Source organism: Psammomys obesus, unplaced genomic scaffold (assembly GCF_907164565.1).
Source record: "Psammomys obesus unplaced genomic scaffold, mPsaObe1.curated_primary_1811, whole genome shotgun sequence".
Taxonomy (NCBI): domain Eukaryota; kingdom Metazoa; phylum Chordata; class Mammalia; order Rodentia; family Muridae; genus Psammomys; species Psammomys obesus.
This window is the reverse complement of record NW_026587215.1, coordinates 2,566,435-2,582,746: the sequence shown is the minus strand read 5'-3', so window position 1 is coordinate 2,582,746 and position 16,312 is coordinate 2,566,435. Positions and strand designations below refer to the sequence as shown.

Here is a 16,312-nt window from a genome sequence, read left to right as displayed (position 1 = left end):
TTTAAATGGAATGTTTCGGTTTTAATTTGGGGCTACTTGCTATTTTACAGAGCCTGTGTCTACTCCCTCAGAAAAAAGCCCATCGATGCAGACAAATGTGAGTTTAGGCAAGACACTGGAGAAAACCATTGCAAATACTATCACAGAAAGTCCCTCACCAGCTCCACAGGAGAAGCAGCTGGCCGCAAAAAGCTTTGAAACACTGACGCCTTTGCAAGCATTTTGGCCCTCAGGTAAAGATGAGTTCATCAGCCTGGGTTTGAGGATGTCCAAGTCCATGTCCCACAACCAGTCCTCTGTGGAGACCCTCTACGTCTCACCTGCCTTCAAAACCATTAGCCCAGTGAAAGAGAGCAGTAAGGACCTCCAGATACCTGCACGGCCCAGCATCTGCCTGATAGAAGATGTCAGCCTCAAGCCTCGACCCGTGCGGGGTGAGTGCAACCCCCAAACAAGCCAATGAAAATGCCCTGAGAGGCATTTTGTGACCTGTCTGCCTTCTAAGCTTTTCTAGCCTCCTCCCACTCTCTGTCACATCTGTTAAGGCACACACACCACTGAAGGACTTCTTGCATGCTCGTCTGTCCCTTTTATCAAATGAGTTGCAGATAATTCAAGCAAGTACTTGATCGAATACATTACCATTAATTCTGAATAATTTCTGTTGGAAACCAAATTAGATGTTACTGGCATTCACTGAGGCTTCCATTTAGACACGTAGGTAACACATGAAGGGAATGTGTGCAGAAGAAGTGGTTTTCTAAATGTGTATAAGCACATATGTACACAGCTGTGTGTGCATTCCTTAAGGCTCTAGCCTACTTGTACCAAATGGGGCAAGGGACCATGTCCTTTCTCTGTTTTTATAAAACATCATGAGGCTGGTCATAGCAGGACATACCTGTTATCCCAGCACTCTGGAGCAAAGGAAAAGAAATGAGTTTAAGGCAAGCAGGGCTGTATAATAAACCCCTATGTAAAACAAAACAGAATGAAATAGACTGCAGGATTATTTAGATCCTGTGATAGAGGCTCAAGCCCAGCTGTTGACTGCCAGACATTAAATCTTGCATTATGCAATTATGCTTTCCTTTTCAGAGTTAATTAGTAAAAGAATAGTTTGTTTGCGTATGAATTTTTCAAAAGCTAAGTGTTGGCTTTGTTGGTGTTTCTGTATGATGATGCTTACCAACTCACATAAATTCAAAGATTTCAACATAAATCTTTTCAACGGCTTCAAACACAGATCAAAAGTGCATATAAACTAAAATACACATACAAATACATATAGATAAAGACAGTGGAAGTAGCATGTAGGGGTTAAATGAACTGACCTTGGTTGCAAGTGCAGTGAATAATAAAAGATTCTCTTTGAAAAAGAGATTTCAAAGATTAGTCTATTTAAAACATTTTGGTATTGAATCACCTAAAGGTAGTAAAACTAATGCTTACGGTTGACAAGATGGCTCTGCCTGAGTTCAGTCCCCAGGAGCCCACACAGTGGAAGGAGAGCACCTTCTCCTGCATGTTTCCTTTTGACTTTAGTGCACATCATGGCACAACTGTGCATTCACACGATGGATGGATGGATGGATGGATGGATGGATGGATGGATGGATGGATGATAAATTAATAAAATATAATTTTTAAAATTTGTTTTGTCATCAAATTAACTTTCCTGCCGAGACTGCTTGTTGAGGAAGCCCCAACTAACCCTGTGCTGTGGTGGCCTCTGGCATGGCTGTCCTCTGAGAAGCTGCTATGGTTATAAAGCAGTTGACCAGACCACCTAACCCCACCTCTTTTTATCCATCTAGAGGCTTTGGGACCTGGGAGAATGGAACCAATAAATGAGTCAGACTAAAGTCTCTGGCAATAGCTAACTTTACTCAGAGCATCAGGCAGTCTGTATTGTACGGGTTAAAAAGAATCACACGAGTAAAGCGTACAATCACAAAGACAAGCCACAGGTGGCAAAATCATGTTTTTCATAGAGACATTTAATTGAATAACAACAACGAGCAATCATAAGTAATCTGAAATAAACTCACTCCGATCTGCTACATCTGGGAGGAGCACAAAATCAGCATTCCAAGAACCCGTGTTTTGAAGAAACTGAGGTCATAAGACTCTTGTCTTATTTTTCTTGGAGTTTTCGTACAAGCACTCAGAATTATCCTCACATGACTCCATGCTTGGACCATGTTCTGATACCCCTCCAACGTAAAAGCTGAGAAAATACTAAAAGCTTGTTTGACTTATCAGAAGACCTCCAAGGGAGAAGCATGGTGGGTCTGGATCCCAGGGTGAGCAGTATTTTGATGAGTCCATTTGACCTCAGTCACTCTTCTCCTTGGGTCAGAAGCGGGCTCCCAGTCTCACAGAGTTTTGGAGACAGAGTATGAGTTTGGGGTTCCAAAGCATCTCAGAGCCCAAAGTGGCTCAGGGCCAATGAGAGAATAGGGAAACTGCAGAGAAGTGCACGCTTTTGTCTCTAAAAGTGCACGCTGCAAAGCCGTGTCTAGATAGAGAGAAACTAAAGCAGGTGGGAGGGGCTTCTTAGAGACCAGCAACAAGCTAAGCAGAGCCTCTGATAACCATCAGATGCCTGGAGACAGACAGCATTCCAGGAAGATGCGCCTGTCATTCAACTGGGCCCTGGGGACCTGACAGACTGCCACTCAGAGCTACGCTCCAGGAAGGACAGCACTAGAAACAGCAACGTCCTTACAGGCAGAAAATCCATGCAGAATCTAGAACACAGTGACTGCCTCGGGTTCTGGTTGGCATCTCGAAGACAGACCTTTTTGTGAAAGAGAAAGAGAGAAAGAAAAAGAAAGAGAGAGAGAGAAAGAAAAGGAAGGAAGGAAGGAAGAGAAAGAAAAGAAAGGAAGGAAGGAAAGAGAAAGAAAAAGAAGAGAAAGAGAGAAAGAAGAAAGAAAGGGAGAGAGGGTGGGAAGGTCAAATTGGAAAATTAATATAGAATACTAAAACTATATTTAATACAAAAGAAGGAAAGGAAGGACAAAAATCAAATGAGTGAAACCAAATAGTGGGGCTGGGGTGAATAGCATATGCAGTGGAAGCCTGAGGACTGGACTTGGATGTCCAGTCCATAAAAAGCTATGTGTGGCTTGTCCTTACAGTCCCAGTGCTAGGGAAGCAGAGACAGGATTTCCCAGGACAAGCTGCCTCAGTAGACTAGTGAATTGGCAAACTCCAAGTTCAGCAAAATGTCCTGGCTCAAAAAATCAAGTGAGGAACGATCTAGAAAGATGTCGCACATCAGTCTCTGGTCTCCTTGTGAAAACAGAAGAGCATGGACAGCCTCACACACGCAAATATAAACTCAGCACTCAACTTTAAAAACTTAAGATGTGAAGTCTATGTCCTCCACCGACAATGGGATTAAGTTAGGATGTGATGATAAAATTCTCAGAAAAGCCCTAAATATTTGGCCCCTTACTTCTAGATAATCTGTGAGACGAAGAAGAAACCAAAAGTTAAGTGAGAAAATGTTTCTAACAGTGGCTGATTAAAAGGAAGACAGTGGGCGGGGCTGTAGCTCAGGGCAGGGCTGTAGCTCAGGGTAGAGCACTTGCTCAGCCTGCTGGAGCCCAGGTTCAATCCCCAGCACCACAGGGGAAAAGAAAGATGGACAGGGCATAGCTACAGATCCTATAGAAATATCAAAGGATTATAAGAGAAAATGATGTTCTCAATGGGTTTGGCTCCTTAGTTGGAATGGGTAAGCTGGTAAGTGACCTGAGATGACCTTTGCCTTTGTTAAAGGTCATAGATAAGTGAGAGATATGTGTGCATGTGTGTGTATGTTTCCATGTCAAAGGTGTATGTTATATATGCATATATGTATATATATTTATATATGTTAAGGGCATATATGTATTAGGGAAATGCATACATACACAAACAAATATACCCGAGTATATGGCTCCAGACATCTTAGAAACAATGCCTTAGTCCCACGTAGTTTCACTGGCATATTCCAGGGAGGAGAAGCAGCAGTCTTCCACCCATTCTTTCTTAATACTGACGGGGCATTACCCCATCATTTCATGAAGAGGGCTAATCTGCTACCCAGGGCTGACAAACAAAGCAAGAAGAGTAAATTAGAAAACAACATAGATTAGCTTCAAGTGCAGAAATTCTTAAACTGCTCGCAAATCAGATCCAGCAAGATCCAAGTGCCAGCGCGCCGTGCCCCGGCGGGAGTCTCCCCAGCACTGCAGCTTTGGCCTGGCGTTCGAAGACGAGTCTCGGCGGTCCACCGCATTAATAGAGTAAGGTTTAAAATGATATCATTATCTTGATTCATGTAGAAAATTGATACAGTTCTACATTCAATTATGATTATAAAAAATGTAAGCAAATTAGGAACAGAAAGGAACTTCCCTCAAGCTGATAACGAGTGTATTTTAAGATTCGACTGCAGACATAATTAATGATGAAAGGGCGAAGCTGTTCTGACTGGATCAGCACGGAGGGACGCATGTCTCTGTGCAACCCTTTATTCAGCAGTGTGTTAGAGGCAGTCAGGCAGATAGGCCGTAAGAAAAGACAGAAGACACGAACACTGGAAAGGAAAAGAGAGCATTGGCTTTGTTCCACGATAAAAGGATTCTTCATGTAGAACCCCCATCCCCACCCCCAACACTCCCAAAAATAGTAGCTCGGTCTAGCAAGAGCTCAGGATACAAGGTCAGTGTACAAAATGAGCGACAGCCAGGTGCTTCTCGAGGCACCCTGACAACAGAGCAAGGGTCTGTCTGCAGACAGAATGGAAGCTGTGGCACCGTTCGCCAGATAAGGACAGTTAGAAGTTAGAGTTAAAGGGAACGGAGAGATGGCTTAGTTGTTGAAAGCCTGTTGCTCTTGCAGAGGGCCAAAGTTTTCTTCCTAGAGCCCAAATTGGGTAGCTCCCAGCTGCCTATGCCTACAGCTCCAGGGGTCCCAATGCCATCTTCTAGCCGACTCGAGCACCCTCACACACATGGCATACATAGACACACACAAATACAAATAAAATCTTTTTTTTTTTTTTAATAATTGAAAGTAAAGGAATAGTGTCATTTACATTAATGGCACTTCAAAAAAAAAAAATCTTGCACTGAGGGCTGGCATGTGACCCAGTTGGTAGCATACAGCTCAGGCTGGGTTCCATCCTCATCGTGAGCACTGCACAAACCAGGCATGGGGGTACACACCTGTAATCCCAGCACCTGGGAGGTGTAGACAGAACTTCAAGATCCTCCTCAGCTCAGTGGAAGATGTCCCGGGATACATGAGACCTTGTCCCAGGAAAGCTGAAACGGCCTCTATGCTGAAAGCTACGAACCATGTCTGAGAGCAGGTGGAGAGGTGCTCTGGTGTTGAGGCTGGTGACCCTGGTCACGATGCTCTGCTCTGTCCGCCACTCTGTTGACTCAGGGCAGCCCCCAAAGGCTTCGGCTGGTAGAAGGGGTCTTAGAAATCGACAAATTGAATCCTGTAATCTCCATTGGAAATGTAAAGCATAAAAAGTTGCCCAAATTTTGAAAGCAGAACTGTTCAAGATGTATCATAAAGTAAGACACCTAGAGTGCATATATTCGAGAGGATGGGAGCATCGATTTCATAGTGTGAAACTCTTAAAGCTGTTAGCGTGCTGGCCCTGGCTGGGAGGCCCTGGCCGTCAGTCAGGGTGACTGGCTGAATAACAGAGTTAATCTGTCCCTCTAGTCTCTGCCGTGGTACTTAATCTGCCTACTCCATTTCTTACCCATTCTTAGTTATAATCTATATTTGATTACTTTAAAAATTCATTTGAACTTTAATTTCTCTCTCCAATTTTGTTAATAGAAGGGAGAGATGGGTAGGTAGGTAAATGATAGATGGAGAGATAGATAATATATTTATGTGACATTGATAAATTTTACACTTACTGCCAACTGTTAAAATGTCTCTGTTACTAAGTTAGCGTTAAATTATATTTGTATTAGTCGCTAATGTCAAGTTATTGCATCTGTCTATGTATCTGTCTATGTCTGTCTATCTATCTATCTATCTATCTATCTGTCTGTCTGTCTGTCTGTCTGTCTGTCTATCTATCTGTCTGTCTGTCTGTCTGTCTATCTATCTATCTATCTATCTATCTATCTATCTATCTATCTATCTATCTTTCTACCTATCTATCGTGGATATGGATGTGCGCAGGTGTGCATATGCCGCAGCTCAATTATGGAGGCCAGAGGACAAACTGCGGGCATTAGTTCTCTTTTTGCACTGTGTGGGTCTCAGTGATAGGGCTCGGGCTATCAGGCTTGGCAGCAAGTGCTTAGCCAGCGAGCCATCTCAACAGCCTGGAGAACCCCAATAGAAAAGACACTGTGAATTCGATAAAGAATGATGGCAGGGTTCCCAGCACTGGAGAGAGCCTGGAGAATAAATCACACACCTTAAACCTCACCATGAAGCCTAAAGAGGGCTCCTTATTAGCTGAGCAGCGTTCCCGTGATAGCATAGGCTCTCGAGTCAGACCGTCTGGGTTTATGGTCCCAGTTCCTCTGCCACTTATAGTGTGGCACTGGGTGAGGCACCTGGCCTCTCTGCATGCCAGTGCCTTGTCTGTGGGACAGATGGTGATGGCTCTACCACATGGAGTTCAGAGAAGCAAGGCCCTCCTAAGGGGACTTGGTACTCAGCACATGCAATCACTGCTGTTACTCAGAAGCGCGTGTGCTGAGAGCCGCTCTTCAACCCCAGATCTCTGTGTTGGCATCCTTCTCGGGCCTTCTCAGGAACAGCTGCAGCCTGTCTTAGCTGGGGTTTCTATTGCTGCAATGAGACACCATGACCAAAAGCAAGTCAGGGAGGACTTGATTTTATATCAGTTTCTGCTTCCAGGTAACAGTCCATCCCTGTGGGAAGTCAGGGCAGGAACTCAAGCAGGGCAGGAACCTGGAGGTAGGAGCTGATGCGAAAGCCATAAAGGTGGGCTGCTTACTGGCTTGCTCTCCGTGGCTTGTGCAGCCTGCTTTCTTGTAGGACCAGGACCACCACCCCAAGGATGGCCCCACCCACGATGGGCTGTGTCCTCCCCTACGAATCACTAATTGAGAAAATGCCGTATAGCCACAATTTATAGAAGCGTCTTCTCCTTTGAGGCTCCCTCCTTTCAAATAACTCTAGCTTGTGTTAGGTTGACACTAAACCAGCCAGATCAACTGACCCCTTGTCATCTTGACACACAAACACATCACTTTTCAATTAGAACCTTCCCTTTCTCTTTATCCCCAAGATGGCACATTAATATTAATATTAGTGTAAAACCTAACTTTAAAAGTCCCATAATCCTTATAAATTCAAACACATTAAAAGTTCAGTCTCTTTGAAAATCCAAAATCTCTTTTAAAAGTTCAAAGTCTCTCAACTGTGTGCTCGGGGACACCTGTGCTGGCAGCTCGGCAAGCTCTAGAATGACCTGTGAGATAAACCTCGGCGCGCCTGTGGCGAGTTTCAGATCGGGTTAATCGAAATGGAAAGCCCCACCCTAGGCGTGGCAGCCCTCCTCCATGGGCTCGGATCCTGGATTGGATGAAAAGGAAAAGGGGAGCAGAGCAGCAGCGCCCGTCACTCTCTGCTTCCTGACTAGGGATGCCACATGACCAGCCGCCTCACACTCCACCGTGACCTCCCTGCCATGATGTGCCATGAAAAAACCCTTCCTCTGGAGTTGGTGACAGCACCAACAAAGGAACCAAAGACTCCTGCAGAGCCTGCGGGGTTTGGAATGGTTAGAGATGGAGTGCCTCCCGGCAGAAGATGCTGAGGAGACACTGATCCTGCCAGAGCAGACTCCTGGGGCCTCTGCAACACAGCTCTGTTCTCTCGGAACTGCAGCCTGGTGCAGGATAAGAAGATTTACCTCTCACAGGCTCTGGACGAGGCCAGCAGAAGACAGCCCCTGGCCGCCCCCTGTGTTGGGGAAGAGGGGGCCTGGCATGCAGCCTGCCTGCCTGCCTAACAGACGGGCTTCAGGAGCACTGCAACGGCAGCAGTGCAGCTGCGACCCAGGCCACACAGAGCTGAGGAGCACAGCGCCTGACATCCAGTCCTGAAGGCAAAGGAGTGCAAGTTAGCAGATGAGGCGGAGAGCCCAGTGGCGTAGCGGGAGTGGCAAGGTGGCGGGGATCTGAGGAGAAAGGAGACAGCTTTCGCACGGGGGCGGGGGAGGGGGCACAGGTGGGCTGCTGGTCCTGCAGCCTCAGCAGGGCTCCTGTGACTGCCTAAGAGTAATGGGAGGCTTGGATGTGAGTGAGATGGATGAAAGCAATCTGGGAACCAAGACTTGAGAGCAGGGCAGTTCTGAGCACCGCCTTGTTCAGCACTCAGGAGGCAGGTCACAGTGGTTGAGGAATTCAGGAGACACACCCGAGGTGGGCGTCTCCCTTCCACAGACTGACGCTGGGGATGCTGGAGAACGAGGAAGCTCTTGTCTTCTGATTTTAAGAAGTGCTTATATGAAGGCTCCTGGTCTGACACCGTGAGCTCTCTGGAGTAAAGAGCCGAGCAATTACAAAACGCTTGCACATGTGTGTCTCGGTGATCTCACATGGGGAGGAGGTGCCGCCTACACACTTGAACATCCTCCCGAGTGCCAGCTTCTTCTGACCTTCTGTACTGGAGAACGACCCCTGGGCAGCCCACTGTCTCTCCTCAGCTTGATTCTGTTACTCTCCATAGCTCAGACTACTGTTTCCAATCATCTGTTCCCTCATCACACTAAACAGACAGGGACCTTGGGGGTGCTGGGATGGCGCCCAGCAGGCAGTGTTCACGCTGCCCTCAAGTCACAGCCGCCTGGTGTGTAGTCTCTAGAGGTGAATAGCCTGCTCTCCATTCTGATGTGGGACAGCAGGCGTGTGCTCCGCCTGTTTCTGACTTTGGTCCATGGTTGTTCTGCGCAGGTCCTTCCTGGTTCGCCTCTGCTGGTGAGATAACCAAATGGGTGTAGCAGAGCCAGGAATAGAAAGATAAATTTTTCACTTTAAAAAGTGGGGCAACCTGGGGACAGGGAGGTGGTTCAGTGGGTAGGGCACCTGCTGCTGCGCAAGCATAGATTCAAGTTCCTAGCACCTGTGTAAAAAGCCAGGCATGGCCGAGGTCATCTGTAAGCCCAGCCCCGGGGCAGCAGAGACAGGAGGATCTCTGGGGCTCCCTGACCAGCCAGCCTCAGAAAATAAGACAGAGCAACTGAGAAGGATGTGTGTGCGCACACGCTAATGCAGGCAACACACACACACAAACACACATGCACGCCTGTACATCGGGGCATTTTTTTATCTTCCCAGAGTTGCGCAGCTGCCCACATTCCAGAATAGTTCCGTTGCCTCAGAGAGCCCAATCCCGGTGAGGAGGCCCTCTCCCATCCCTCCCTAGCCGCTGGCCACCACCGCCTCTCCAAGCCTGTGTGCTGCCTATTCTGGGCACTCCACAGACCCACACTGTCATCCCACAGGAGGCTCCTTGTCGGCTTCCTTCTCTCAGCATGTTTTGAGGGTTGTAGCGTGTGTCAGTCCATCCCTCCTTGAGACCAGATGGTATTCCGTTGTGCAGATAACAGGCTACTGACCCGTTTATCAAGCAGTAGACATTTTAGTTGTTTCTACTTTGAACATTATAAATAAATCCTTTGCAAACATTTGTATAAAATGTTACATTCCTTACCCACAGGAGGGGGGGGTGGAGAATGACAGTCTGTGTGTATTGTTCACTTGGAAGTCATTGCATGCCATCCGGGAACACTGAAAGAGATGAACTGAGGAGTGAAAAGGAAATCTGTGTTTAGACATCCAGGGGCTGGTGCTCCTGATAAAACACATGTACGCTCATGCAGGATTTCAATATCCATGGAAATGTACTTTTTTTTTTTTCATCTTTGCAGCATAGTTCTAAATGCCGTTTAAATTGAAAGCCATTATATCTTAATTAGCAGGTTTCCCACACTTACAGTGTAAATGGTTAAGAAAACACACCGGCATTGGGGATGAATTTGTCGGTGCTGTCTTGGAGTAGCTGAACTAGCCCATGCGTGTCACAGGATGAGCTTTGAAAACACAGCCACTGACTGTATCTTATTGCGGCATTTGCTACTCAAAGAGGATGAATGCCAGCAGGATGCCCACGCCGCTTCTGTGGGGAGCCAGTGCAGGGGAAGAGAAGGGGCAGCGGAGGAGAGCCCCAGGAGCAGATTGAAGGGTTCGGCACAGCTGCAGAATGTTTGGAAACAAAAGGAAAATTGGTGCGCAGCAATTAGCGCTGAGTGGCTTGACACAGGCGCTGAGCCTGCAGATCAGAGCGGAAGGCCACATGACACTGTCACTCAGCAGTGGAGGCACAGAGCCTCGGGAAGGTGGCCAGAGGAGGAGTTGCTGGTTCCTACTTCAGAAACACCTGGAACCTGGGAAACTCAGCTTTTTTCAGCCCCACCTTGCTTCTAGTTCCCTAGGTTCAGGAAAGGCACAAGAACCACATTTAGACAAGAAAACTACAAAGCAGCTATTTAAAAATGAGTTCTGTAATCCCAGCACTCAGGAGGCAGAGTTTGAGGGTACTCTGACGGACATAGTAAATTCCAGGACAGCCAGGGCAACTTAGACAGACCGGAAATAAACATACAAAACAACAACAAAACTACACCACTACATCATCATCATAGTAATAACAGAATAAAATAAAAATGAGTTCTGTCCTTGGGCTTCATCTTGAGGCAGTCACTTACCTTGAAGAGACACCCACCCTACAACTTTCAGAATTGGGGTCTGGAAATCTGGAGAGAGCAGTTGGTGGGTCTCTGAAATGAGAGCTCCAAGAGACAGTCAGGTTGTGCGGACTGTAACCAGAACAACTGTAGGAGTGAGTGAACAGGGCAAGCCAGGTGCTGGCACCTTCCCTTTTGACTTCGAGAACGCTGGTAGCCAGACCTTTCCTCTCAGAGCAGCAAATATGAAGACTGTGAGGCTCCAACCTGCCTCAGAGGACTGCTGGCATCTGTAGTTCCTTCAAATAACCCGCCCCAGTGACTGTTCACTGGGCCTCTAAGTTGGCGCCTCACACTATTTTCAAAGCTCCTGTCAACTTTGACCCCCTGTTATTAATCAGGCAGACACAGAATGGGAGCTCCTGGAAAGGCCTCTCACAGGAACCGTGTGGGAACACAATGCAGGATACTGCACTATTAAAGGAAAAGAAAATACTTTAAAAATGTTTCTTTAAGATGCCTAAAAGGTAAGAAAGTACGATGTATCTCTGAAACAAGAACAGGCTGTTTTGAGAATTTCTGAGAACAACAACAAAAAAAAAAAAACCTCTTCAAAATTAAAAATGTCCCGCAGAAAGAAGAAATTCACCAAAAGGATTGGAAGTTAAGGCTCACAAAACCTCCAAGAAGTAGGGCAAAGAGACAACATTAGAGAGAGAAGGGGGGAAATAGAAAGAGGGCTGGCAAGATGCCTCAGCCCATAAAGACACTCCCCAAGCGAGCCTGCAGAAGTGTGGATAGGGAGAATGGACTATGTGAAGTGGCCTCTGACCTCTACACATACGCTGCGGTGCGCACACACACACTAATAACAATATTTGGAAAAGAGGGCTAGAGAAATAGCTCCATGAAGGAGCAGAATTCGGATCCCCGGAACAGGGCTGAGGTGGCCCACACCTCTGATCCTGGTGTGTCTGTTGTGAGATGGGAGATGGAGAGGGATCGTGCTGGAAAGCCCACAGACCAGCCGGCCTGAGCACAGCGGTCAGCAGGAGGCCCTGTGTCACGGTGGAAGGAGGGTACCCTCAGCCGAGAAGTGTCCTCTCACCCCCACAGGACCACAGTGGCACACACGCACCTGCACTTCACACACGAATGCATGTGCACACGCCGCACACAACAGAGGGCTAGGAGTTAGAAGATGCCCCAGCCGCTCTAACGGTCAGGGGCTCGGAGACAGAGAGAGCGGGGACACGAGGGGCCAGAAGCTCACTGACGGAAGCCTTGAGAAAACATTTGAATCTAAAGGAAATGAGTTGCCTGATTAAAACTCGCTTTCGATTGACCTGAGTCAATGAAAATTGCCCCGCTTCAGTGCACAGCATCGAGGATCCCAGAGTACTGGAGACGGAGAGGAAATTTGCTAATACCTCAGAGATGCAGCAGGCTGTGTGCCATGAATAAGAATTAGAAGAGCGGGGCTGGAGAGATGGCTCAGCAGTTAATGCACCAGCTGCTCTTCCAGAGGACTCGAGTTCAAGTCCCAGCACCCGCGTGGCGGCTCACAACCATCTGTAGCTCCAGTTCCAGGGGATCAGTGCTCTCCTCTGGCCTCCACGGGCTACGAGTCTGCACCTGGTACACAGACATGCATACAGACAAAACACCCATACAGGTAAAATGAAAAGAAATCTTTAAAAATTAAAAAAAAAAAGAGTAGAATGGCTACGACTTAACTCAATACTGGAAACCGGAAGACAGTGGAAGTTGGCTTTCAAGAGTTAGTGGTCAAGCAAGCGCCTTGTTCTTGTGGAGACCGGCGTTTGCATCCACAGAACTCACATAAGCTATGCGTGGTAGTGAACTCTGTAATCCCGGTGTCCTAGGAAGAGATGGGAGGAGAGTCCCCAGACTCGCACAGGCTGGGTAGTCCGGTGTACATAGCTGTGAACAAGAGACCCTGCCTCAAACAAGGTGGAAAGGTAAGAACCAGCACACACACACACACACATACACACAGATACACTGACACAAAGAAGAGAGAAAGATTTTTTTTAAGTCCAAATGAAAAGATTTTTCTGCCTAAAATTCCTTACACAAACTGTCACTAAGCCTGAAGGTAGAAAGAACATTTTTAGGCATGAATATTCCAATGTCTTTGCCTCTTGGGCCGCCTTGTCATTGGCCTGCTGGTGATTGTGCTATCCTCTAATGAGAGCAAAACAAGGAAGAGGGGGACACAGAAGCTGGAGAGCAGAGAGCCAGCCCAGGAGGTGAAGGATGCAGCAGATGACAGCTGGGCCCCAGCACAAAGCACGTGAGCGCGTGTGAGGCTCTCGTCACCCACACGCCACTAGCATGGTGCCACCCCCCACCAGCCCCAGTACAGAGGCTAGATTAGCCTGACCCAGATTCTCCCACGAGCGCGCTGGCCTTGACCATGCGCAGCTGAGTCCCTGCTTTCCTTTCATCCCTGTTGCCCCACCAGCTGAGAATACTCTTGGCATCCAAAACCAAGGTTTGTGATTGGAACCTTCCCTGAGAACTGGAGATAGGCCTGAAGAGCTTAGAGGCAAAAAATAGAGAGTGGCCACCTGCCCTGGCCATTTTTATAAGTTCCAGTTTAGTTCAGAAGGGACATGAATATGTAGTGAAATCTACCAACAAAGCTAAGTCCCCCGAGTGCTGAGTGGCAGGCTTCGGCCTCCCTGCTGTGCGCCTGGCTGAGTAAATCTTTAAAGCAGCAAGTTCAGAGTGAATCACAGACATCCGAGGACTGGGAGTCATTTCACCAATTTGTACCATATATCCAAAAATAAATCCAAGTAGGTATTCGGGGGGGGGGGGGGGTCCTGTGTCCAGAAACCCTTGGGTAAGATGCTTGAGGGCGGGGGGTGTGGCTCAGTGGGCAGAGCCTAGCATCCATAAAGCTCTGGGTTTGATTCCCCGCCCCACATAAACAGTGTCCTGAAACACCTGTAACCCCAGCACTTGGGAAACGGAGGCAAGAGGATTGGGAGTTCAAGGTCATCCTCAGCTCCATAGTGAGTCTGAGGCCAACCTTGGCTACATGAGACCCTGTAAAAGAAAGAACTATAGATTTTTCATCATTTTAAATGTGCTGATGGACATAGTTAATCTCCTAATGGAGGTATAATACGCAGTGGCCAGTCTCACTTGACCGCAGAGCCCTGTTTTTATAAAACACCTGCTGGGTTTTTTAAGATTTCTTTTATTTGTGTAGGTGTTTAACCTGCATATATGTCTGTGTACATGTGTGCCTGGTGCCCATGGAGGGCAGAAAAGGGTGTCATATATACTGGAACCAAAGTCCATGAAGGTTGTGAGCTGTCATGTGGGTGCCAAAAACCTAGGTCCTCTGCAAGAGCAGCAAGTGCTCTTAACCACCGAGCCATCTCGCCAGCCCCGGCACCTGCTGTCTTAAGGAACACAGTCAGGACAGTCTGGGAAACTGAAGTCAATAAGAAAAGACGTTTAGTAGGACTTTGTCTGAAAGGCAGTGAAATTGTTCTCAAGTCTTTTAATTTTATGAAATGGGCTGTGAGTGCTTTTTCATGCTGCTTCAGATCCTTGGTGAGAAGAACGGGTGTGTGTGCTCCAGGGCTCCAGTCAAAGCTGGGTTGGGCTCAGGCTCACTTGTATGTGACCACAGAGAGGAAAAGATTCATGCTACTCACTGGAGTCTCTGCAGTTTATTTTTTTATAATAATATCTGTATGCGGAGAGAGATGAAAGACTACGTTAGAGCTTCCTCAGCCTCCCTGCTTCAGATGCCTACATAAAATGCTGGCAGGCGGCGGCAAGACATAGCAACTTCCCTTCATGGACGAGGTCTACAGTAGTGTAAAAATATGCTGGGCAGAGTTTGGAAATCAAGATGAATATTGCTCATTCTATTTTAGGTTCATTTCTGAGGCATTGTTGGTGTATAACACATCTCTAGATTTGTCCATTTCCTGTTTTGGGTTTTCAGGTTTATGAGTTTTTAACTTTGAAAATTCAAACTGGTTTGGGACCTTCCAGACAGGTGTTTACACGGCACAATTATTCTAGCCATTGCTCTTGTTTGTATGTTATATAAATCTCCGTCTCTCTCCGTTCTGTTTTAGTCTCCACCACCTCTGAGGCCACATCTTCCTTTTCTACTCTGTCTGTGTCGTCTCCTGACTCAGCTCATCCAGAGAAGTCAGCTCGTCACTTTACCTCGGTTTTGAGCAGCCCTTCCTTCTGGCCTCTGCCCCAGCCACAGTCACCCTCTCCCCTCATCACATGCAAAAATAAGGCATCCGGGGTTTGCCAACCCTGTGCTCCCAGGGGCACAGCCTCTTCAGATGATGAGGATTACCTTAATCTCCCAAACAACTCTGATTCAGCTACCAAGTCAGTTCCCATTCCCGGCAGCAGTCGGCCAGCGTTTTCCACCCCAGTGAGGGCCCACTTCCCTTTGACACCCCATGCTAGTTGCCAGGCGAGCAAAGGCTTGCCCGTGGAACCTGAGTCCCATTCCATCCACACCCTTCTAGGCGAGGTGAAGAGTGCCGTGGTTCGACTCCACGAGGACCTGAGCCTGGTGATCCAGGAACTTGCTGTCATCAACAGCCACCTAGGCAGCCTGAGTAGCAGCAGCCCACCAGCCTTTGAGACCCTGCAGCACCCCCCATCTTCCCGGGGGACCCCAGGCCCTGTCTAGTCACCTAGCCATTTTCCTGGAACACAATGGTTCCACTGCCTACAGTCCTAGAAGTTTAAGACCTCAGAGGTCCCCATGGCTCTGGGGACAAAAAAAAGCAACGACTTAATTTTCTTCATTGTCCAGTTTATTAGCATATCTTTCAAACTGACAAAGCCATCTGGGTACTGCTTTTTTTTTTTTTTTTTTAAGAGAAAGATGTCACTTTTGATCATTTCAGGTTTAGATATTAGTTCCTTTGAAATGGAAGAGTATTTCTTTCTTTCTTCATGTTTCCGTACTCTATTCTAGTGAGTTAAGCCTTAGTGAAAGTTTTGGGGAGACTTTAAGGTGCAAACAGCTGTTGGAGGGTTTTGAGGTTAGCAAGTGTGCCATGAGAAACCCTGGGTACCCCCCCCCAGTGCTGCAGTGGGCCTGCTAACAAGCTTCTGCCTGAGCTCTCGATCTTTCAAGCTGAGGCCCCACAGGTCAGGGGCCAGAAGCCTCCTCAGCTGCCACACAGCCGAGAGTGACGCTGAGGCGGCCAGGATTCGGAGCTCGCACGTGTGTTTATGTTGATTGCAAAGCGTTTGGGTGCATTCCCTTCTCCAGTATTTCACAAATAAATTTGATGTTTTCAATTTACTGTATCTTTTTTTTTAATTTATTAAAACAACTTTTCAAAGAAAGGTGCCATGTTTACTTTATAAACAAGAATGACCCCAGTCGGAGTATTACAGACCAGCTTCCCACCTGGTGCAGGCTGGAATCATGCGGAAGCATTCGTTTGGTTGTTGTTTGTGGTACTGGGATGGAACCCAGAGGCTCACACACATGCTAGGCTAGTGCTCTGCCACCTTGCT

The 16,312-nt window shown here is 47.3% G+C and overlaps 1 protein-coding gene across 1 annotated transcript in view; it reads left to right on the top strand.

Moving 5' to 3' along the window:
* The window catches only part of Enthd1 (ENTH domain containing 1), a 106,035-nt gene extending 90,565 nt beyond the window's left edge, over positions 1 to 15,470 (top strand). Inside the window, exons 7-8 of the mRNA XM_055603077.1 lie at positions 51 to 455; positions 14,890 to 15,470. Of these exons, the coding sequence (XP_055459052.1) occupies positions 51 to 455; positions 14,890 to 15,470 (986 nt within the window). The remainder of the gene's footprint in view (positions 1 to 50; positions 456 to 14,889) is intronic.
* Positions 15,471 to 16,312: the final 842 nt, after the last annotated feature.